Consider the following 26,305-nt stretch of genomic DNA (forward strand, 5'->3'; position numbering starts at 1 on the left):
TGTGTGCTGACTGAGCTTGGAATGTGTTGAGTGCAGGGAAACGATTGCATGTGGCGGGCATTGATAAGGGGAGACGGGTGGAGATCTAACAAATGTCACTGAGGGAGAGAGGGTCATGTATAACGTTGACATGATGTCAGGATATGTTATTGCTAGCCATCAGGGATACTCTGGGAGGAGAAGAGACACAGTCTGGTATCAATAACCATGACAGCCTTGAGTTGGGGTAGAGGTCAGGTCAGACGAAGTGAGGAAGAACAGATATCACTAAGGTTCTGTCTAGCAGCAGGGATGCATTGGCTGTTCGGTTGTGGAGGAGACTCAGCCTAGGAGAAAGGGTTAAATATCAGTGCTTGTGCGATTTTTTTTGTGTGGCTGAATTACAGCTGTAACGACCCTTTGGGAAGAATTAAAAAAGCTTCTCTAGTGTCCGTGAGTTATTTTCTCTGAAAAATAAGAACCTAACAATACTATACAAAGTCTAATATAGGTGTACAGCTAACTGCTAAAATAATGGAAACATTTGAGTAAATTAGGGATACAAAGTATATTGAAAGCTTGGGTTGGGTCCTGAGTTAATTAAGCAATTAACCTCCCATCATGCTTAGGGTCATGTACTGTATAAAATGATGGGCAGGCCATTCTTTTGGCTACCATGGCTATGTCCCCATAGGATGACAATGCCCCCATCCAGAGGGCACGACTGGTCACTGAATAGTTTGATGAGCATGAAAACGATGTAAACCATATGCCTTGGCCGTCTCAGTCACCACATGTGAAGTGAACACTTATGGGAGATTCTCGAGCGGTGGCTGAGACAGCATTTTCCACCACCATCAACAACCAAATGATGCCATTCCTCATGGAAGAATGGTGTACCAATAAAGTTCCAGACACTTGTAGAATCTATGCTAAGGTGCATTGAAGCAGTTTTGGCTCGTGGTGCCCCTATTAAAACCCTTTATGTTAGTGTTTGCTTTATTTTGGCAGTTACTTGTAGTTCAGGTTGGTGCATGATTGGATATGCAAACCTTTTAAAGATACCATAAGCATTGTTTCGCAAATAGAGTACTCTGTAGTCTCACTGGTGAAATCTCTGTTGATCGATATACAGTACCAGTCAAAAGTTTGGACACACCTACAGTACTCATTTCAAGGTTATTCTTTATTATATTTTTTTTTTTACTATTTTCTACATTGTAGAATAATAGTGAAGACATCAAAACTATGAAATAACACACATGGAATCACGTAGTAACCAAAAAAGTGTTTGTCACGCCCTGGCCTTAGTTATCTTTGTTTTCTGTAATATTTTGGTTAGGTCAGGGTGGGACAGGGGGGATGTTTGTGTATAGTTGTCTCGTCTGGGGTGGTTGTATGGTATAGGGGGTTTTGGTAGAGTGTATGGGTTTGTGTTGAGTGTAGGTGTCTAGGTAAGTCTATGGTTGCCTGAATGGTTCTCAATCAGAGACAGCTGTCATTCATTGTCTCTGATTGGGAGCCATATTTAAGGCAGCCATAGGCAGTAGGCTTTTGTGAGTAATTGTCTATGTCTAACGTTAGTAGCAGTGTGTGCACTTTCGTTTGTAGCTTCACTTCATTGTTTTTGTATAGTGTTCGTTTCATCTTCGTCTCTAATAAAAGAAGATGTATTCATATCACTCTGCGTTTTGGTCCGATCCATGCTCTTCCTAAGACGAGGAAAACGAACGTGACAGTGTTAAACAAATCAAAATATATTTGAGATTCTTCAAAGTAGCCACCCTTTGCCCTGATGACAGCTTTGCACACAATGTAGAAAATAGTAACAATAAAGAAAAACCCTTGAATGAGTAGGTGTGTCCAAACTTTTGACTGGTACTGTATATCTCTGTCTGACTCTTGTGTATTATGTATTTGCATTTTTGGTTGGTCACAAATCACCTATCTGCCAATACCCTAATCAAAAGGTGTTGGGATCAGCAAACATTTATCCTTAAATAATATTGCTTACTGTCAAAGTATATGTACTGTACCTGTAAGCTACAAACAGTAGGCAAACTTTTTTCAATACTATATATATTTTTTATGATCTGGGCTTAACCCAAAACATCAAATGAATATTCAACATATAAAAATGTCCTCTCGGGTGCTACAGGAACAGCTTTCTCTTGTCTTGCCTACTCAAGCATGCTGCTTTTAATGGCCAGGTATACTGTAGTCCTCACTGTTTCTCTGCCCTCTTCCTTTCAACAATGAACCCATGTGCCACTGCATACAGTGCACTTAGAAAGTATTCAGACCCCTTGACTTTTTCCACATTTTGTTACGTTACAGCCTTATTCTAAAATTGATTAAATTGTTTTTTCCCCCCCTTATCAATCTACACACAATACCCCATAATGACAAAGCAAAAACAGGTTGTAGAAAGTTTAGCTAATTAAATGAAGAAAAAAAATGAAAAATCACATTTACATAAGTATTCAGAACTCAGTACTTTGTTGAAGAACCTTTGGCAGGGATTACAGCCTTGAGGCTTCTTGGGTATGACGCTACAAGCTTGGCACACCTGTATTTGGGGAGTTTCTCCCATTCTTCTCTGCAGATCCTCTAGGGCTCTGTCAAGTTGGATGGGGAGCGTCGCTGCACAGCTATTTTCAAGTCTCTCCAGAGATGTTAGATTGGGTTCAAGTCTGGGGTCTGGCTGAGCCACTCAAGGACATTCAGAGACTTGTCCCGAAGCCACTCCTGCATTGAGTTGGCTGTATGCTTAGGGTTGTTGTCCTGTTGGAAGGTGAACCTTCGCCCCAGTCTGAGGTCCTGAGCACTCTGGAGCAGGTTTTTATCAAGGATCTCTCTGTACTTTGCTCCGTTCATTTTTGCCTCAATCCTGACTAGTCTCCCAGTCCCTGCTGCTGAAAAGTATCCCCACAGCATGATGATGCCACCACCATGCTTCACAATAGAGATGGAATTGGCCAGGTATGAGCTGTGTCAGGTTTCCTCCAGGCCAAATAGTTCAATCTTGGTTTCATCAGACTAGAGAATCTTGTTTCTCATGGTCTGAGAGTATTTTAGGTGCCTTTTGGCAAACTCCAAGCGGGCTGTCATGTGTATTTTACTGAGGAGTAGCTTCCGTCTGGTCACTCTACCATAAAATCCTGACTGGTGGAGTGCTGCAGAGTTGGTTGTCCTTCTCGAAGTTTCTCCCATCTCGACAGAGGAACTCTGGAGCTCTGTCAGAGTGACCATTGGGTTCTTGGTCACCTCTCTGACCAAGTCTTTTCTCCCCCGATTGCTCAGTTTGGCTGGGCGGCCAGCTCTAGGAAGTGTCTTGGTTGTTCCAAACTTCCTCCATTTAAAAAGGATGGAGGCCACTGTGTTCTTGAGGCCACTGTGTTCTTTTTGCTACCCTTCCCCAGATCTGTGCCTCAACACAATCCCTTCGACCTCATGCCTTGGTTTTTGCTCTGACATGCACTGTCAACTGTGGGACCTTATATAGACAGGTGTGCCTTTCCAAATCATGTCCAATCAATTGAATTTATCACAGGTGGACTCAAACATCTCAAGGATGATCAATGGTGTCACGTTCCTGACCTTATTTCCTTTATTTAGTCTTGTTTAGTTGGTCAGGACGTGAGCTGGGTGGACATTCTATGTTATGTGTTTCTATGTTTGGTTTAGGGTTGTCAACTAGCCTCATATGGTTCTCAATTAGGGGCAGGTGTTTTAGGTTTCCTCTGATTGGGAACCATATTTCAAATCAAATCAAATCAAATGTTATTTGTCACATACACATGGTTAGCAGATGTTAATGCGAGTGTAGCGAAAGTGGCATAGTTTAAAGTGGCTAGTGATACATGTATTACATAAAGATGGCAAGATGCAGTGGATGATATACAGTACAGTATATACATATACATATGAGATGGGTAATGTAGGGTATGTAAACATTATATTAAGTGGCATTCTTTAAAGTGGCTAGTGATACATTTTTACATAATTTCCATCAATTACCATTATTAAAGTGGCTGGAGTTGAGTCAGTATGTTGGCAGCGGCCACAAAATGTTAGTGGTGGCTGTTTAACAGTCTGATGGCCTTGAGATAGAAGCTGTTTTTCAGTCTCTCGGTCCCTGCTTTGATGCACCTGTACTGACCTCGCCTTCTGGATGATAGCGGGGTGAACAGGCAGTGGCTCGGGTGGTTGTTGTCCTTGATGATCTTTATGGCCTTCCTGTGACATCGGGTGCTGTAGGTGTCCTGGAGGGCAGGTAGTTTGCCCCCGGTGATGCGTTGTGCAGACCTCACTACCCTCTGGAGAGCCTGACGGTTGTGGGCAGAGCAGTTGCCGTACCAGGCGGTGATACAGCCCGACAGGATGCTCTCGATTGTGCATATGTAGAAGTTTGTGAGTGCTTTTGGTGACAAGCCGAATTTCTTCAGCCTCCTGAGGTTGAAGAGGCGCTGCTGCGCCTTCTTCACAACGCTGTCTGTGTGGGTGGACCAATTCAGTTTGTCCGTGATGTGTACACCGAGGAACTTAAAACTTTCCACCTTCTCCACTACTGTCCCGTCGATGTGGATAGGGTGGTGCTCCCTCTGCTGTTTCCTGAAGTCCACAATCATCTCCTTTGTTTTGTTGACATTGAGTGTGAGGTTATTTTCCTGACACCACACTCCGAGGGCCCTCACCTCCTCCCTGTAGGCCGTCTCGTCGTTGTTGGTAATCAAGCCTACCACTGTAGTGTCGTCCGCAAACTTGATGATTGCGTTGGAGGCGTGCATGGCCACGCAGTCATGGGTGAACAGGGAGTACAGGAGAGGGCTCAGAACGCACCCTTGTGGGGCCCCAGTGTTGAGGATCAGCGGGGTGGAGATGTTGTTACCTAACCTCACCACCTGGGGGCGGCCCGTCAGGAAGTCCAGGACCCAGTTGCAAAGGGCGGGGTCGAGACCCAGGGTCTCGAACTTGATGACGAGTTTGGAGGGTACTATGGTGTTAAATGCTGAGCTGTAGTCGATGAACAGCATTCTCACATAGGTATTCCTCTTGTCCAGATGGGTTAGGGCAGTGTGCAGTGTGGTTGCGATTGCGTCGTCTGTGGACCTATTGGGTCGATAAGCAAATTGGAGTGGGTCTAGGGTATCAGGTAGGGTGGAGGTGATATGGTCCTGACTAGTCTCTCAAAGCTCTTCATGATGACGGAAGTGAGTGCTACAGGGCGGTAGTCATTTAGCTCAGTTACCTTAGCTTTCTTGGGAACAGGAACAATGGTGGCCCTCTTGAAGCATGTGGGAACAGCAGACTGGGATAAGGATTGATTGAATATGTCCTTAAACACACCAGCCAGCTGGTCTGCGCATGCTCTGAGGACGCGGCTGGGAATGCCGTCTGGGCCTGCAGCCCTGCGAGGGTTAACACGTTTAAATGTTTTACTCACCTCGGCTGCAGTGAAGGAGAGCCCGCAGGTTTTGGTAGCGGGCCGTGTCAGTGGCACTGTATTGTCCTCAAAGCGAGCAAAAAAGTTATTTAGTCTGTCTGGGAGCAAGACATATTTAGGTAGGCTGTTCTCACTGTTTGTTTGTGGGTGATTGTTCCTGTTCATTGCGTTCTTCGTTGTCTGTATGTTCACATGTTCAGGTCTGTAACGCTACGTCGTTAGTTTCATTTTCTGTTTATTGTGTTGTTCGTGTTAAGTGTTTCCAATAAATATGGAAACATACCACGCTGCGCTTTGGTCCTCCTCTCTTCCACCTAACGATGAGCATTACAAATGGAAACAGGATGCACCTGAGCTCAATTTCGAGTATCATAGCAAAGTGTCTGAATACTTACAGTTGAAGTCGGAAGTTTACATGCACTTAGGCTGGAGTCATTAAAACTCGTTTTTCAACCACTCTACAAATTTCTTGTTAACAAACTATATTTTTGGCAAGTCGGTTAGGACATCTACTTTGTGCATGACACAAGTAATTTTTCCAACAATTGTTTACAGACAGATTATTTCACTTATAATTCACTGTATCACAATTCCAGTGGGTCAGAAGTTTACATACACTAAGTTGACTGTGCCTTTAAACAGCTTGGAAAATTCGTTGAAATTATGTCATGGCTGTAGAAGCTTCTGATAGGCTAATTGACATAATTTGAGTCAATTGGAGGTGTACTTGTGGATGTATTGCAAGGCCTACCTTCAAACTCAGTGCCTCTTTGCTTGACATCATGGGAAAATCAAAAGAAATCAGCCAGGACCTCAGAAGAAAAATTGTAGGCCTCCACACGTCTAGTTCATCCTTGGGAGCAATTTCCAAATGGCTGAAGGTACCACGTTCATCTGTACAAACAATAGTACGCAAGTATAAACACCATGGGACCACGCAGCCGTCATACCGCTCAGGAAGGAGACGCGTTTTGTCTCCTAGAGATGAACGTACTTTGGTGCGAAAAGTGCAAATCAATCCCAGATCAACAGCAAAGGACCTTGTGAAGATGCTGGAGGAAACAGGTACAACAGTATCTATATCCACAGTAAAAAGAGTCCTATATCGACATAACCTGAAAGGCCGCTAAGCAAGGAAGAAGCCACTGCTCCAAAACCGCCATAAAAAAGTCGGAAAACAGTTTGCATCTGCACATGGGGACAAAGATGGTACTTTTTGAGAAATGTCATCTGGTCTGATGAAACAAAAATAGAACTGTTTGGCCATAATGACCACCGTTATGTTTGGAGGAAAAAAGGGGGAAGCTTGCAAGCCGAAGAACACCATCCCAACCGTGAAGCATGGGGGTGGCAGCATCATGTTGTGGGGGTGCTTTTCTGCAGGAGGGACTGGTGCACTTCACAAAATAGATGGCAATTTGAGGTAGGAAATTGATGTGGATATATTGAAGCAACATCCCAAGACATCAGTCAGTCTTCCAAATGGACAATGACCCCAAGCATACTTCCGAAGTTGTGGAAAAATGGCTTCAGGACAACAAAGTCAAGGTATTGGAGTGGCCATCACAAAGCTCTGACCTCAATCCATTAGAACATTTGTGGACAGGACTGTGCGAGCAAGGAGGACTACAAACCTGACTCAGTTACACCAGCTCTGTCAGGAGGAATGGGCCAAAATTCAGCCAACTTATTGTGGGAAGCTTGTGGAAGGATACCCGAAACGTTTGACCCAAGTTAAATAATTTAAAGGCAATGCTACTAAACACTAATTGAGTGTATGTAAACTTCTGACCCACTGGGAATGTGATGAAAGAAATAAAAGCTGAAAGAAATAATTCTCTCTACTATTATTCTGACATTTCACATTCTAAAAATAAAGAGGTGATCCTAACTGACCTAAGACAGGGAATTTTTACTCCGGTTAAATGTCAGGAATTGTGAAAAACTGAGTTTAAATGTATTTGGCTAAGGTGTATGTAAATAAGGTATTTCTGTTTTTAATTTTTAATACATTTGCAAAAACAAAACAAAAAGTTTTCGCTTTGTCATTCTGAGGTATTGTGTGTGTACTTTTTTTTATTTGATCTATTTTAGGATAAGTCTGTAACGTAACAATATTTGGAAAAAGTAAAGGGGTCTGAATACTTTCCGAATGCACTGTGTACACTGTGACTTCAGAAAGTATTCACACCCCTTGACTTGTTTCACATTTTGTTGTGTTAAAGAATGAATTTAAAATATATTAAAATTGAACAATTTGTCAGTGGCCTACACACAATAGCCCATAATGTCAAAGTGGAGTTGTTTTCAACATTTTTACGAATCATAAAAAATGAAAATGTCAAATTTCTTCATTCAATATGCATTCAACCCTGTTTTTAAAATAGTAAGCCTAAATAAGTTCAGGTGTGAAGACGTGCTTAGTAAGCCACAAAATAAGTTACATGTGCAATAATAGGGTTTAAAATGATTTTTGAATTACTTCCTCATCTCTGTACCCCATCTGTACCCCATATGTAAGGTCCCTCAGTCGAGCAGTGAATTTATTTCAAACACAGATTCAACCACAAAGACCAGAGAGGTTTTCCAAAGCCTCGCAAACAAAAAAGCAGACATTGAATGTCCCTTTAAGCATGGTGAGATTATTAATTACACTTTGGATGGTGTATCGATACACTCAGTCACTGCAAAGATACAAGCATTCTTCCTAACCCGGAGGGGGAAGGAAACCGCTCAGAGATTTCACCAATGGAAATGGAATGGAGCTCAGTGACCTGTATTCATGATTACCAAGGGAAGCTAGGCTTCACCAAAAATGTTACCAACAAAAGAAGATACATTATTAAATAATTTCTCTTCCGTCTCTCTCTGTGTTTTCATAATATTCCGTCATTTCTCAAGGGGCTGAATCTCACCGGAGAAATCACCAGAGCGAGCGAACAGTGCCCCTCTGTCTCAGTATGTATAGCCGTTGTTATGATTGCTGTCTGAACCAAAGCGTATAACATTTTGGTGCTGTAGCGTTTGATTGATTGATTGATGTCAGCAATCATTTGGCCTTTACTAGCCAAGCTGAGCTCAACTGTGGGTTGTCCTGGTGCAACAAAACATCCCCCAAGGGAATGCAGTTTGGATTTGGCTTCAGACCAATCAGATCACTTCCTAAGCAAAATGCAATTTTCAGAAAAACATGTCTGTTTCTGGTCTGCTGTGTTGATGTCCTTCAGTAGCTAGCTTGCTAAATCAGCCCTTTCCAAAGCCATGGATGGAAATGAGGATTTGGACTTGTGGTTTTGACTTAATTCTGTTTACAGGCCAATTGTTATTACTGCAATTCTAATCTAACCATACATTAATATTTGGTACCACTGGCCTGAGATGCTTAAAGTTCAATATGTAGCCTAGATGTAGCCTTGTAGGCTCCCGCTAACTAGCTAGCTAGCTAACTTATCTGGTTCTGTGGTTCATTGTTGTCCATGAGAGGAAGTTAGGCTAGCAAGCATTTTAGCTAGGTAGCCCATGACAACAAAAACTAAAAGTGTACTGTATAACAGAGGCATAGACCGTTTGGCCAACATGGAAGAGAGGAGGATGACATTGGTGTTCAACTAGTCTACAAGTAGGGTGAGTCAACATTCTTTGTTTTACTTGCTTGTGCACACACACACACACACACACACACACACACACACACACACACACACACACACACACACACACACACACACACACACACACACACACACACACACACACACACACACACACACACACACACACACACACACACACACACACACAGACAAAAACTAGTACCATGGACAGCCACATGATATTTAGTAACATTCATTGGACTAAATTGTGTTGGTATCTTTATGTTTGTTTTCAGTGTATTAAACTAAGCATATACAGCCTTGTTGATTTGCTGATGTTGAAGTTGAAATGGTGCTCGAATAGCGGAGGCTGTGCTCCTGTCGCCTTTGTGCTGACCAAGGTAACGCCGTGGTTCTAAATCAGTAGTTGTTTAGGAAACTGACGGGGGAAAAAACTTGCTTGACCATGCTGCAGATTATATAACTATTAGTTACATGCAATATTTGCTTTGTGGACTTCAGACAGACATTGCTCTCCGGTTTTGTGATGAACAAATGTATGTGTGGTTGAATTTGTTCTGCCACTGTGACAACTGTTTTGTTGTCACAGCTTTATTGTATATCACGGTGGTGTATGAACAAATGGGTTATAGCGTAAACAACACCATTATCACAACATAGGTTGCAAAATGTCTTCCTCAGTGATTTTACCCACGCACCGCTACTGATGGAGAAGCACAGGGTCAATCCTAGAGGAAACCTGGTTCAGTCAGCTTTACACCAGACACTGGGGAGATGAATTCACCTTTCAGCAGGACAATAACCTAAAACACAAGGCCGAATCTACACTGGAGTTGCTTACCAAAAAGACAGTGAATGTTCCTGAGTGGCCAAGTTACAGTTTTGACTTAAGTCTGCTTGAAAATCTATGGCAAGACATGAAAATGGTTGTCTTGCAATGATCAACAACCAATTTGACAGAGCTTGAAGAATTTTGAAAAGAATAAAGGGGAAATATTGTACAATCCAGGTGTGGAAAGTTCTTAGAGATGTACCCAGAAGACTCACAGCTGTAATCACTGCCAAAGGGGAATCTAACATGTATTGACTCAGGGGTGTAAGTACTTAGGTAAATTAAACAATTCTATATTTAATTTTCAATACATTTGCAAACATTTATAAAATATGTTTTTACTTAGTCATTATGGGTTATTGTGTGTAGATGTGTAAGAGAAAAAATATATCGTACCAGTCAAGGGTTTTTCTTTATTTTTACTATTTTCTACATTGTTGAATAATAGTGAAGACATCAAAACTATGAAATAACACATATGGAATCATGTACAGTAGTCACCAAAAAAGTGTTAAACAAAACAAACAAAACATCTGTCATCAAGGCAAAGGGTGGCTACTTTAAAGAATCTACAATGTAGAAAATAGTCAAAATAAAGAAAGACCATTGAATGAGTAGGTGTGTCAACTTTTGACGGGTACTGTATATTTATCCATTTTGAGTTCAGGGTGTAACACAAACAAAATGTAGAATAAGTCAAGGGGTATAAATACTTTCTGAAGGCACTGTATTAAACCTTATTTTTTGTATAACTTGAAAGATTCATCATTTCCCTGTGCTCACAATCCAACCCCCTAAGAACCCAAGAAATACATACCATGGACTTACATTTCCAAATAGTGGATTACTCCGTTCAAGTCTAAAATGCTGTTGGATATAATCAATAGTTAGGGAATGGAAATGTAATGACAGTAAGTAAAGACATTTCAACCTTAGGTGAAGTGTAACTGCAGCAACAGCCAACAATGGTGCTGGGCTGTGTGCCCTGGGCAGTTAGGAGTTCACAGACGTTTGTTTAATGCTATAGTAATGATTTCCCTTCTGGCCCTGTCACAGGGGAAAGGAAAGGGGCATGGAATGACTCTAAATAATCAATTATATTAATGTAGTACCCACAGTGTTGGGAATGAAAAAGATTTGAAGAGCTTAATCACTCTGCAGTGTTACTCTGTGACATATATGCACATTGCCATACTCTGATCATTTCTTAGATTTTCCCGAGAGTGAGCATCGAGTAAGACATTGACCAAATAGCTTAATTATGGTACTAAAAAGTGTTATGAATTATATTATTTTTTATTGTGGTGAAAAGGTATGGGGTCCTAAAGTTTATGAGGGGTGTGTGTGTGTGTGTGTGTGTGTGCGTGTTCTTTGACTTGGGCTTTGATCTGTCTGGGCACAGTCTCAGTTCACAATGCTTTTCTCATATCAGCCAAATGAAATGACTGTGGTGAAACATTACATGAAGGACCCTCAAAGAACAGGATAACCTACTAAAAACAATATCTTGGTTGGTTAGTTAACCCGAGGGTCTTCACAGCGTCCACTCATGCTTTATTTGTTTGATTCTCCATAAAGAAGCCATACATAGCCCTTCTAGTGGTCAAGTCCACGCTCCTATTTCATTGACCCCATGACTATGTGACGTAAGGACCCTAATGTTTTTTTGGTCACCCATACCAAAAAAGTGCCAATGTAGATCAGGGAGAGCATTGGCGCCACACTCGTCTCACAGTGTATCGAACGAACGACAGAGCAGCTGTTGTACTGTACGTAGAAAGGAAGACCGTAAGTTGTGCAAGACACATCTAGACAATCAAGCATCCTTATTGGGAACTAAGCTACAAGATCAGTGTTCGCAATAGTATTTTGTATTATTGGTTTGTTGTAGGCTTATATACGACCGTTTCTCTGCCTCTATAGGGAGATGTTGTTACCGTGGGCAGCTTATAGGTTTCAATAAAAAAGCTTCGACTTCTACCTCAACCCAACCGTCAGCCAACGGATAAAGGACACACGCAGAAGCTTACAGGTAACACGCATTTATATTATCTGCCACTTTCAATTGGTTCGCAATTTATGCAGGTGCACCCCACCAATGAATCCAATATGAAATAATGTGGCTTCATTCACACCAATTGACTTTGTTCAATAGGAGATAGTTGCGTAAATATCTGATGATTCACAGCATCACGCCCCTGACATCTATAGTATAAAGAAATGGATTTAAAGGTAGTAAATGCACATTAAATGCGCATGCATATCTGGACAGATTGGAAACCGGTGAGGTACTAATAACATAATTAAACCATTCAAAGGCTGTTGCGCTCTAATCTGACGACCAATCGAATAAACCAACTGTGTATGCCGCAATAATCAGAATAATGGAAGGTTTTATTATATGTTGAATTGGACAACAATGTGAATTCGCTGCGAAATAACAATCGTGCCTCCTTTTCTTGAGATATCTGGCAATCTCTGAAGTGCATTTAATAGCCGAGGCTATAGCGCTGTAACAGGTGCTGGAAACTGAATAAACATGTTGAGGTGGGGATGATAAGACTAAGCACAATCTATTTGATCATACTGCAAATGCACTTCTTGAAATAAGCAATTGCAATATAAAACATTGTATTCTCCTATCACATGCATCATTTGTCATCAAGTCATATTGAAAGGTATGAACCATAGAAACCTCATATGCTCATTATCAACTGATAGGTCAGTGTGCTTAGTAAATATCTCTCAAACAATCCGTTCTGAAAAATTGTGTGTCTGTGTTATAGTTGTAATAGAGTTTAGTATAAGCCTTAAGAGAACACTGCCTTTCCCTTTAACAGCAGCTTAGCTTTAATTGGGGGATTTTGGTTGTCGACTACATGATGGCCCACTGGGCATAGACATCGATTCAAAGTCTATTCCACATTGGTGCGACGTCTGGAAACAACGTTGATTCAACCAGTGTAAGCCCAGTGTGGGAGTTGAACTGGTCTTGAGATTAGTCGTGTGAATGGGGTTTCATTGCTGATGTGATAGGTGACCTCTAGCACACAGTTGCTGAGTCAATGGCCCTGTACACGCTCAAATTGTACAACTGATAGGACTGTGATACAGTTGATAGTTTTTCTGCACAAAAATAAATTCCCAAGCACTGTGGATATATATACATATATATTTTGTTGTTGCAGTCAAGCTCTCTGTTGTATCACAAAAATATAAATTGTATCACAACCATTGGTGCAAATGTGTTGTTGTACATCAAATGTGTTGTTGTACATCAAATGTGTTGTTGTACATCAAATGTGTTGTTGTACATGACTGTGTAAGGAGCCATAAAATAGGAAATGCTTCAGCCAGATATTCTCTTCCCAGCTTACTCTGCTATGGTCTGTTATTAACTGCTGGTGATATCCAACCTCGGAGGTAAGGGCAGACCACACTACAATTTGTCATTTGCATAAGACTACATTTGATCATTTAGCAGACACTCCCTAACAAAGGAGGCTGAACAGCATAGCGTAGAGATGATAATCATGAATAAACGATTGTGGTCATTATTCGCTGATTTCCCCCAGAAGATTTTGGCATGAAGTGAGAACTCCACTCAAGGATAAGAGATTGACCCTTCATAGATGTGTCGGACCCACAAGAGCATTAGAGCAATCAGCCATGGAACAACCCTAGGCTCTCAACAAAGACGGAAGGAAGGATGAGAAAGATCAGGTCTACAAAAGTGCTCATTTGAGCAGTCGTCCTTTAAATCTAAATAATTTGTATTGGCCAGCCCTTGCCAAACCAGTCCAATTAAAATATTATACATTAGTCTATAAGCGACAACTATACAGTCTTCACTCAATGTAAAACTGGCATTTTATTAGACACCATCGGTCAGAAGTTTTAGAACACCTACTCATTCAAGGGTTTTTCTTTATTTTTACTATTTTCTACATTGTAGAATAATAGTGAAGACATAAAAACTATGAAATAACACATATGGAATCATGTAAAAAAACAACAAGTGTTAAACAAATCAAAATATGTTTTATATTTGAAATTCTTCAAATAACCACCCTTTGCCTTGATGACAGCTTTGAACACTCTTAGCATTCTCTCAACCAGCTTCACCTGGAATGCTTTTCCAACAGTCTTGAAGGAGATCCCACATATGCTGAGCACGTGTTGGCTGCTTTTCCTTCACTCTGTGGTCCAACTCATCCCAAACCATCTTAATTTGGTTGAGGTCGGGGGATTGTGGAGGCCAGGTCAACTGATGCAGCACTCCATCCCTCTCCTTGGTAAAATAGCCCTTACACAGCCTGAAGGTGTGTTGGGTCATTGTCCTGTTGAAAAACAAATGATAGTCCCGCTAAGCCCAAACTAGATGGGATGGCATATTGCTGCAGAATGCTGTGGTAGCCATGCTGGTTAAAGTGTGCCTTGAATTCTAAATAAATCAGAGACAGTGTCACCAGCAAAGCACCCCCACACCATAACGCCTCCTCCTCCATGCTTTACGGTGGGAAATATACATGCGGAGATCATCCGTTCACCCACACCGGGTCTCACAAAGACATGGCGGTTGGAACCAAAAATCTCCAATTTGGACTCCAGACCAAATGGCAAATTTCCACTGGTCTAATGTCCATTGCTATTGTTTTTTGGCCCAAACAAGTCTCTTCTTATTATTGGTGTTCTTTTAGTAATGGTTTCTTTGCAGCAATTCGACCATGAAGGCCTGATTCACACAGTCTCCTCTGGACAGTTGATGTTGAGATGTGTCTGTTACTTGAACTCTGTGAAGCATTTATTTGGGCTGTAATTTCTGAGGCTGGTAACTATAATGAATTTATCCTCTGCAGCAGAGGTAACTCTGGGTCTCCCATTCCTGTGGCGGTCCTCATGATAGCCAGTTTCATCATAGCGCTCGATGGTTTTTGCGACTGCTCTTGAAGAAACTTTCAAAGTTCTTGAAATGTTCAGTATTGACTGACCTTCATGTGTTAAAGTAACGATGGACTGTCATTTATTTTTTGCTTATTTCAGCTGTTCTTTCCATAATATGGACTTGGTCTTTTATCAAATAGGGCTGTCTTCTGTATACCATCCCCACTACCTTGTCACAACACAACTGACTGGCTCAAACGCATTAAGAAGGAAAGAAATTCCACAAATGAACTTTTAAGACGGCACACCTGTTAATTGAAATGCATTCCAGGTGACTACCTCATGAAGCTGGTTGAGAGAATGCCAAGACTGTGCAAAGCTTTCATCAAGGCAAAGGGTGGCTATTTGAAGAATCTCAACTATAAAATAAATAAATAATTTTAGTGTCTCGTTAAATGTTATTGAACCTGGCAGTTTCACACTCTTAAATAGCATAGCCAGATGAAATTTTGCCGAGCCCCCGATTAAATGTTGCTGAGACATTGCATTGTTCAGTCAGACATTGCATTGTTCAGTCATAGGCATTTTGAGATGTGAAGACAACCTCGACTGAACCTCGACTGAATTATACACTATGTCAACAGTAACGACTAGCCTAAACCTGCTCTCCTCAAAACACAAAACCTGTTCATTCATTCTAAACCAGTAGAGCAGTACACCTTTAAATGTCACTGGAAACATTGAAAGTCTTCTGTCAGCCAGACAGGGATCAATAAACCATTCATTCTGCGCTCATACAACCACTATTGTTGTACTGTGTTATACAGAAATAACTAATTACCACTGTTAGATAATCATTGGGATTATTTCCACATATGCAATATACTTCCACATGCACTAGCAGATAAAAGGCAATAAGAGAAAAAGAAAGATGAACATACAGCTGACTAGAGCCACTATGAACCAAGAAGACGATGGTTGATGGTTAGCCTGAGGACAATGCAGAGTCTAGTAGGAGGGAAAGAGGACAGCTAGCAGGCAACAACATTTGCAGTGGGACTGTCACAGCCAGGCACTAGCAGCTTTTAGGTTACGGCAAATAGAGCCAAATTATGTTCTTTCACTAATGAACCACTGGCTCTGTCTGCTGCGGCACTATCGGTATGCACCCTGTTCTGCCACCTCTCAGAGCCCAGTCTCAGCCTTGCTTCTTGGATTTTGCCTCTCGGCTCATACACAACAATTTAACAGAACAGAATCACCTCACAAATACCAAACGCCACTAGCATACCACACCACTCATTTTCAATTCAAGTATGTTCTGTGAATAGATTGGAATAGTTTTCGGGCATTGCAAAATTATCATTGTTTTTAAATGCAGATTTTGAGGTAACCTCGTCCCCAGGCTGGATGTCTAGGGCTGTGGTGTTGAGCCTACACATGAAGTGACTTTCAATTTATGTTTGGAATTGAATTTGAATTCACCACAGCCCTTATCTCAATATATACTTCCCTGAGGTGCCAGGACAGGCCCATCCATTTATTAGTGTGGTATATCCTAAGAAATTACATTTTTTATGTTGTTACTGATAACGTATGTTTCTTGTTCCCTTTATATTACCATACAGCATTTTTTTAAAGACTGACTTGCTCAGGGAAAGCTTAAAGTATTTATACAGCTTCTATTCTTTCATGAGAATCCTAATTAGGAAACGGTAGTTGCAGCTACTCTGTTGAAAGCTAATTCAGTGCCAGTGGAGTTGACATTTTAATCAATACTGCATGGACTCTTTTTAAATGGGTCCCGCTACATGTCTACGGCTCATTGTTAGGTCAAAGTCAATACAGCGAAATCTCACCTTTTTACACAAAGATAGACACATCCATTCCACTGCAGTGTCGAAACAAAACACAGGAAGGCATTACATCTCAAAAAATAAATAGCATATTATGATAGTTCGGTGAATCAAATAGATTGATTGGTAATGAAACAAAACGTTTCTTCGTCTCTGTCACAAGACATTGCATACGGGGTGTCATCGACATGACCTCATCAACTCAATGCAGTAATTGAAGTCCGTCCTACTTACCTATGACCAACTCTGTGGCATTGTGGATAGAGTGTCCACCCTGATATTGGAAGGTTGGGAGTTAGATCCCTGGGTGAGTCATACCAAGGACTATAAAAATGGGACCCGATGGCGGTAAGGACCTGTGATAGACTAACGTCCTGTCTAGGAGGTGTGCTTGAATACTGCAGAAACAGGAGATTGGCTCCTGTGTCTATGGGCTGTTCCATCTCGCACAAGCTGGAAGTACTCACTCGCCTTGACTTTTTCCCCAATACCCCATAATGTCAAAGTGGAATTATGTTTGTGAAAATGTTTACAAATGAATTAAAAAAGGAAATGCTGAAATGTTTAAAGTCAATAAGTATTCAACCCCTTTGTTATGGCAAGGCTAAATACATTCAGGAGTAAGAAATTGCTTAATAAGTTGCGTGGACTCACTCTGTGTGCAATAATATTGATTAACATGATTTTTGAAGGACTACTTCCTCTCTTTACCCCACATATATAATTATCTGTTAGGTCCCTCAGTCGAGCAGTGAATCGCAAACACAGATTCAACTACAAAGACCATGGTGTTCCAATGCCTTGCAAAGGGCACATATTGGTAGATGGGTACAAATGAAAAAGAACAGACATTGAATATCCATTTGAGCATGGTGAAGTTATTAATTACACGTTGTATGGTGTATCAATACACCCAGTCACTACAAAGATACAGGCTTCCTTCCTAACTCAGTAAGAAACCACTCGGAAATTTCACCATGAGGCCAATGGTGAGTTTTAAACAGTTGCAGAGTTAAATGTCTGTGATAGGAGAAAACTGAGGATGGATCAACAACATTTTAGTTGCTTCACAATACTAACCTAACTGACAGAGTGAAAAGGACGCCTGTACAGAATAAAAAATATTCAGAAACATGCATTCTGTTTGCGACAAGGCATGTGGTGGCATATTTCTGCTTTACCAAATGAGGAGAGTTGCAAACTTCACACACCAGTCAGAGTTCTACTTAAACTACATCTTTAATAATAAGAGCTTTGCAATAGCCTTTTTGACTTTCAATGATGCGCTATCTCTAATGAACCATTGAAAAGTACCAACAGAAAAGTACAAAGATCTTTTATAGCCAAGATACAACCTACATGACGAGCCACAGATCACAAAGGTGAAGATTTGTATGAAAGATATCTATAAAACATATCAGACAGTTACTGCTGTGTCAACAGTTTTCACTGTAAAAACCAGTGCCGGGCCCACCTACTCCAAACTGGAACCGTCTCTCCCTGGTACGGCATAGAACAGAACCATTAGCTCATGTTCTCTGGAATGCTCTTTAGGTTTTATCACCCAAAGACATCGTAAATCTCCTCTGTCAGTGTTATCTCATAGAGGCCCATCCTCAGTAGAACACACACACACAACAGAATAATATTCTATTCTGTCGAAAAAAACAACCATGATAATGCAATACAAGCATTATAATATAATCTTGCAATTTTCCACGACAGGCATTAAAGTAATACTGCAAAAAATGTGGCAAAGCAATTCACTTTTTGTCATGAATACAAAGTGTTATGTTTGGGGCAAATCCAATACAACACATTAATGAGTAGCACTCCATATTTTCAAGCTTAGTGGTGGCTGCATCATGTTATGAGTATGCTTGTAATTGTTACATACTGGGGAGTATTTGAGGATAAAAAATAAATGTAATGGTGCTAAGCACAGGCAAAATCCTAGAGAAAAACTTGGTTCAGTCTGATTTCCACCAGACACTGGGAGATGATATCACCTTTCAGCAGGACAATAACCTAAAACACAAGGCCAAATCTACACTGGTGTTGCTTACTGAGAAGATAGTGAATCTTCCTGAGTGGCTGAGTTACAGTTTTGACTTCAATCTATTTGAAAATCTATGGCAAGACCTGTAAATTGTTGTCTAGCAATGATCAACAACCAATTTATAGGGCTTGAAGAATTTAGAAAATAATAATGGGCAAATGTTGCACAGTCCAGGTGTGGAAAGCTCTTAGAGTCTTACCCAGAAAGACTCACAGCTGTAATCGCTGCCAAAGGTGCTTCTACAAAGTATTGACTCAGGAGTGTGAATATTTATGTAAATAATATATTCAATAAATTAACAAACATTTCTGAATAGATTATTTCACTTTGTCATTATGGGATATTATGTGTAGATTAGTGAATTTTTAAAATATTGAATCAATTTTGAATTCAGGCTGTAACATAACAAAATAATAAGTAAAAGGGCATGAATACTTTGTGAAGGCACTGTACTTACCTAGGGTAGTGGTGTCATGATAATGTCATAGAAAATGTAAAACAGCAAATAGTCATGACAGTTGGTGTCTGTTATGACAACCGAACACTGTCATGACTCAACCATTGTTTGATTACTGAACTTGGTAGATTATGATTACTGCATTGTTTGTTTGACAAATATAAGTAATGAATCCAAAGGCTTCATTTTTATTCCCTTTACATTAGTGGTCTCAAACTCCTGGCCAGCAGGGTACATCAGATCCGTAAGTCGCAGTTTGGTGGCCCTGCCTGGAGTTTGAGACCACTGCACAAAACAGGAGCCAAAGTTATAGAATATACTGTATAAAAACACTCTTCATTTCATTGTTCTGTATAACACTGTTCACTGATCTAAGTTGGTCTGGTAATTTCTTCAAGCTACAGTAAATTCATTCTTCCTGAAGATAATCAATTTCTCCCTGTATACAGTTCTCAGATTTGTTTGAACTCGTATCCATTGATTATTTTTCCTTTGTTCTGAGTTGGGAGTGAGAGTGTTAGATTCAAGTTATTTTTTTGAGCCATTTTCTCCTCAGTCTATCTCTGCTGGATGTATTTGATGCAAGGAAGCGTTAATGGAAGAAAACCTATTGATTTCCTGACACAGGCCAAATCAATACAGTCCAAGGAAATAGGGTTTCTCTTTGTCATGTGAGGTGTTTCTTTGATAGGATCAGACATTGCAATAAAAAAATCTGAATTCTTACCATTATTGGGGCTAACATGGAGACAATTAGTCATATCTGTTTATGCTGTATAGCCATCTCCTATGTTTGGCTATGACAACGACCGGAGGAGTTGGTTCTAGATGCATAAAGAGGTCGATGGAACTCGACCAAAACAATGTAAATGCCATGTATACGCGTGGGGGAAAGATCCTGAATCTTCTTATTGCCCCCCTGCAAAATTAGCCTACATTTAAGCTTGGTTCGAATACCCATACTAACATACCGTATACTACATATTTAGTGAATATATACTACATACTATATACTAGTAGTTCATTTTAATATACTTTGAGTAGTTAGTTAGATAGCCTGTAGTTAGTATACTGGCAAGTTTGATGTATAAGTAGCCAACTAACGTTAGGTAGCTAGCTAACATACCGGTATGTGGTTCGTAAGGACAGCGTAGCTAACAAATTGTCAGCCAACAGAATGTGTAAGGTAACTTATTTGAAAAGTCATTACTTTATTACATTGATCAACATTTTCTTAACATTTGTCATAATTAGTTAAAGCAGTGAATTTGTATCCGTTCTCGTACTTCGGCTGCATATTTTCCGCCATTTTCTTCAAATCTGAAAACGATGTGAAGCCACGCCCATTTCCTGAAGAATTGCATTATGGGCCCTAAAGTACAGAAATAGTGTCCTCTGCATGTATACTTTAGATATTGGAGAATTTAGTGCGACATCTGGGAACTTTTGGCATATTAACTATATCCATACTATGACCAATAAGCATACTATATACTTAATTGACGTCACAAATAGTACGGTTACTATGGTTAGTATGAGTATTCGAACACAGCTTTAGTCTATTATTTATATGTGTATTTCACACTATGTTAAGGTAAACATCAGAGTATAATGCTGTATGGATGTCAACTCCAATACATGTTCATGTCATCGTCACCAATAAACTGCATTACAGTTAAAAACGACTTTGACTACCACCTCTAATTTCTGTATGCGAGCTATGCTACCAGCTTATACGAATGGGAGTTAGCATTTAGCAGTCACTTCTTCTATACCTGAAAAGGGACAACTTCTAAATGTTATACTGCGAAACCTGCCAAATACCCTGTATATCCAAATCGGACTTTAGTAACCACACTGTGGGCCTGTCATAATACATCCATCATGATGGATTTGAAGAATATTCACTTTGTTAGATCAGATTTATTGAAACGTGCGTCATCTGGCATCCTTCTTCTATCCCCCACGGTCTGCGTTCCATTGACCTCATCACCGCATCTATCCAACTGATTTTGGACCAGGCTAGGAGACAATATCAATGTCTATACTAAATGTGACAATCCTGTCAAATAATTAATTCTGGTTTCATTCTCTTTTTCCAGATGGACTGGCTCACACCGGAGATGTGAAGTGTGTTATGTGAAGCCAAGGTGTCATCCCACCTTGCAGGTGGTGGGGAGAGATGCTGCACTCTGTTGCCATGACAGCGGAAGTCCTGTTTGTTATGTGGTTTCTCATGACCAGTACTCAGTGTAATCCCGTGGCAGACTTGTTGGTGAGCCGGGAACGCTTTGAGCGCGTCCTGACCCAGGCCAGAGAGGACAAGTATGACAAGCAGCAGGCCTCGGAGGGGGCGCTCAGTTACAGCACCCAACAACAGCTGAAGGAGATCAGCTTCATGGGCCTGGAGGCCAACAGAGGGGTCAGCAATAGAACGTCTGTCAACAGATCCAGGACGAACTCCAGCTCCCAGAAACGTGGTGGATCCAAGGGTGGGAAGGCATCACAGGAGTTGTGGGAAGAGCAAGAGGGGGGCCTGAGTCGGGTAGACGAGGGCCCCACAAGTGAAACAAACCTCTCTCTTGACGCTATCGACGAGTACGCATATCCAGATTACAGGGGGAAGGGCTGCATTGATGAGAGTGGCTTTGTGTTCGCCATCGGGGAGAAATTTACTCCGGGGCCCTCCACGTGCCCTTGCCTCTGCACGGACGAGGGACCCCTGTGTGCCAAGCCTGAATGTCCCAAAGTTCACCCTCGCTGCGTCCGGGTGGACACCAGCCAGTGCTGTCCAGAGTGCAAGGAGAAGAAGAACTACTGTGAGTTCAGGGGAAAAGTCTACACAACGCTACAAGAGTTTAAGGTGAGTCTGGAAATGAGGTCTTTAAAGATTTACAGGGTCGTATTCTCTAGGAACCCAAAAAAAGCCAACAAGCCAAAAAAGGGAAGGGATTGCCTCAACGTGTCCAATGAGAAACGTTTGTGTTTGTTATCCATTGCGAAACGTTTGGCTACATGAATACAACCCATGTGATGTTGACACACCAATCCTTAGGCAGCATATTTCACGGTGCGGTTTCAGTCCAGTGTCTTGAAAAGGGTTTCTTCGACAGGCTGTGCTTCACGAGATCAACCTCTGAATTGAAAAGAAGCTTCAGAACACTGGCGATCTACATGCGCCAGAGATTGAATGTATCTTGTTACGAACGTTTCAGTCAGTAGACCTTCATCAGGGAAACTGTTGATAGCCTGCCAGTTGTATGCTGGGTTCATCGTGAGCGCTATACCAGTGCAGCAGACAAAAAAGCAGCCAAGCACATTTAAAAGTCTGCATTTATTTGATTCACACAAAGCTTGAATTTTACTTGGCTCTGCTGAATTGAATAGTACTGTTTAAGCTTAAGAGTGGTTTTTTCCCCCTTGATTTTCTTATCTTGATACACTCGCTAGTTTTTGTGGAGTTATCTATTTTAAGCCAAGCTCAGGAGACCTCAAAAGGTCTTATCTCTTGATTTACTATACCATCAGCTTTCTATTCTATATTTGATCAAAAATGTATTATATGTGGCTGTATAATGCGTCCCTTTGTGCTAGCACTGGAGGGTCACACCAAGAGGTTAGGTCTAATATGGGATTTATTTCTGCTAACGCAGAGTGATACAAGCAGCTCTGTATTGAGAGGCACAGCTTGTTACTCTCCTGGGAGAAGTCTGCGGGGAGAGAGAGACAGACAGAGATCAGAGAAAGAAAAGAGAAAGAGAGATACTGACTTCCACTAGAGTAAATAGCACTATCCTCTGTGGATGCCTGCCTATGGGATTTGAAACAAAGCAACAGGCAGAGCCTTCTGGTTGATTGCTGTGTTCTGCGGTGGTACAGTAAGTGGCGTCTCTCTTGCCGTTTTTCACAGTGGAGTGCCAGGCCAAAGCTCGAGACGCTCTGCAATCAACTTGATCCATGCTGTTAGGATTAACCTATGGTCTCTGATTAAAAGGAAAGGCTCACATGGCCACGGGTGCCTTCAGACTAAAACCTACAGCGGTAACATCTCTAGTCGAGGGGGGTGACCTGGTTGAAGGCGTAGTGTCGACAGAAGCTGCATCAGACAGTCTTTCGGACCTGTTTTTCTCCAATACTTTCAGAAATGGAAAGCTCCATTAAACAAACAAACTGTTCTCTCTTGTTCACAAAGCAATACACTTGGAAGCTTCTATCTGTTACCCACTGAGCACACAATCAGCACATTGATTTCCCCATTTTCGGTTGATTGCGCACTGAAGTTCATTTCTCCTCTCCTTCAAATGAAGTATTTATTTCCAATGAAGTTCTGTAAGATCGTAACTTCCTGTGTTCTAAGCTTTGTGGCTGAATCTTCGATGTTCAATGTCATTGTGTTGGCTAGCGGGTCGGACATGTGTGTGTGTGTGTCTGGTGTGTGTGTGAGTGTGTCTGCGAGCGAGTGAGTGAGTGAGTGCTTACATGAAAGAGATGTACAAATAGTCTTTCTCCCTCTGCCCCCAGGTGTCTCCGTGTGAGAAGTGTCGCTGCGAGGGGAGTGGAGAGGTGTTGTGCTCTGTGTCAGCATGCCCTCAAACAGAGTGTGTGGATCCAGAGTATGAGCCTGATCAGTGCTGCCCCATCTGTAAGACCGGTGAGTGATCATGCTTGTCTCAAAACACTTACGTTACCGTAATACGGAACACACAGCATGCACACATGCAGCACCGAGCCATTTCATTTACCATTTGAATTTGAGTGTGTGTCTTTGCGAAATCATACATGATTGCCCAGAAAAATCATGCCTTATCATAGTTTGTTGCAGTGCTATTAATTCATATGATAGTGGGAATGCCTCTTTATTACCCAGACCTATTTGTTTCTAATGTGAACAGATGCTCCTGGTAAGTTGCCACAATATGCTGGTGTGAATAAAAGGCGAATCAAGGTTTGGGAATCCTGGGTTAGGGTGAGAACCGTTTGATTTGAAAGCATTGCAGTGTTTTATAGGAGTGCTTCTCTGGCTCACTGTGGATTATCTGAAGTTGCTTCAGGTGATTTTAGACAGCATGTCCTAGATTGTGTCCCCTTGTTTTTCATGGCGTGACTCTAACGCAACATGGCAATGTCAGCAACGTTGCCTCGTTCAGCAAAAATAACGATGACTGGTGATATGTATCTCGAGCATATCTCGGCCTCCTAAAGCGATGCTGTACCACAAACAAGGGAAATGCAATCAACATGAAATGAAATATCTATTGCTGCAAACACACAAAAACTGATACCAACAGAAAGTAATACCTTTGTCATCTTCACTTGTGAAATACCACCATTTAATATTAGTACTGTATTGTTTTCTTAAATACATTTAATTGAGAGTGATATTTTTTCAATAGCTATTTTTGCATACATGTGCATCCTGTCTCTTCAGCAGTAGTGCTCTCTCTTTCTCTAGAGATGTTTAGGAATACCTGCACTAGGAGATATATGGCATACTGTATGTGGTGTCCATGTATATCAAAGATCCAAACATATCTATGCGCTCATTCAGGCAATAAGAGCTTTGTAGTGTTGTGGTTTTAAAATGAATCAAGGCCAACTTCAATCAAATCAAATCAAATGTATTTATATAGCCCTTCTTACATCAGCTGATATCTCAAAGTGCTGTACAGAAACCCAGCCTAAAACCCCAAACAGCAAGCAATGCAGGTGTAGAAGCACGGTGGCTAGGAAAAACTCCCTAGAAAGGCCAAAACCTAGGAAGAAACGTAGAGAGGAACCAGGCTATGAGGGGTGGCCAGTCCTCTTCTGGCTGTGCCGGGTGGAGATTATAACAGAACATGGCCAAGATGTTCAAATGTTCATAAATGACCAGCATGGTCAAATAATAATAATCACAGTAGTTGTCGAGGGTGCAGCAAGTCAGCACCTCAGGAGTAAACGTCAGTTGGCGTTTCATAGCCGATCATTAAGAGTATCTCTACCGCTCCTGCGGTCTCTAGAGAGTTGAAAACAGCAGGTCTGGGACAGGTAGCACGTCCGGTGAACAGGGCAGGGTTCCATAGCCGCAGGCAGAACAGTTGAAACTGGAGCAGCAGCACTGCCAGGTGGACTGGGGACAGCAAGTAGTCATCATGCCAGGTAGTCCTGAGGCATGGTCCTAGGGCTCAGGTCCTCTGAGAGAGAGAAAGAAAGAGAGAAAGAATTAGAGAGAGCATACTTAAATTCACACAGGACACCGAATAAGACAGGAGAAGTACTCCAGATATAACAAACTGACCCTGGCCCCCCGACACATAAACTACTGCAGCATAAATACTGGAGGCTGAGACAGGAGGGGTCAGGAGACACTGTGGCCCCATCCGATGATACCCCCGGACAAGGCCAAACAGGAAGGATATAACCCCACCCACTTTGCCAAAGCACAGCCCCCACACCACTAGATCGATATCTTCAACCACCAACTTACCATCCTGAGACAAGGCCGAGTATAGCCCATAAAGATCTCCGCCACGGCACAACCCAAGGGGGGCGCCAACCCAGACAGGAAGATCACATCAGTGACTCAACCCACTCAAGTGACACACCCCTCCTAGGGACAGCATGAAAGAGCACCAGTAAGCCAGTGACTCAGCCCCTGTAATAGGGTTAGAGGCAGAGAATCCCAGTGGAGAGAGGGGAACCGGCCAGGCAGAGACAGCAAGGGCGGTTCGTTGCTCCAGAGCCTTTCCGTTCACCTTCACACTCCTGGGCCAGACTACACTCAATTATATGACCCACTGAAGAGATGAGTCTTCAGTAAAGACTTAAAGCTTGAGACCGAGTCTGCGTCTCTCACATGGGTAGGCAGACCATTCCATAAAAATGGAGCTCTATAGGAGAAAGCCCTGCCTCCAGCTGTTTGCTTAGAAATTCTAGGGACAATTAAGAGGCCTGCGTCTTGTGACCGTAGCGTACGTGTAGGTATGTACGGCAGGACCAAATCGGAAAGATAGGTAGGAGCAAGCCCATGTAATGCTTTGTATGTTAGCAGTAAAACCTTGAAATCAGCCCTTACCTTAACAGGAAGCCAGTGTAGGGAGGCTAGCACTGGAGTAATATGATCACATTTTTTGGTTCTTATTTAGCACTAACTGAAGTTTATTTAGTGCTTTCTCTGGGTAGCCGGAAAGTAGAGCATT

The 26,305-nt window shown here is 41.7% G+C and overlaps 1 protein-coding gene across 1 annotated transcript in view; it reads left to right on the forward strand.

Annotated features, from left to right (window-relative positions):
- The first annotated feature begins 11,469 nt into the window (after positions 1–11,469).
- Positions 11,470–26,305, forward strand: part of LOC129836129 (brorin-like) — a 28,062-nt gene continuing 13,226 nt past the window's right edge. Inside the window, exons 1-3 of the mRNA XM_055901946.1 lie at positions 11,470–11,903; positions 21,230–21,990; positions 23,649–23,778. Coding sequence (XP_055757921.1) covers positions 21,310–21,990; positions 23,649–23,778 — 811 coding nt within the window. The 5' untranslated portion in view covers positions 11,470–11,903; positions 21,230–21,309. The remainder of the gene's footprint in view (positions 11,904–21,229; positions 21,991–23,648; positions 23,779–26,305) is intronic.

Source organism: Salvelinus fontinalis, chromosome 37 (genome assembly GCF_029448725.1).
Source record: "Salvelinus fontinalis isolate EN_2023a chromosome 37, ASM2944872v1, whole genome shotgun sequence".
Classification (NCBI taxonomy): domain Eukaryota; kingdom Metazoa; phylum Chordata; class Actinopteri; order Salmoniformes; family Salmonidae; genus Salvelinus; species Salvelinus fontinalis.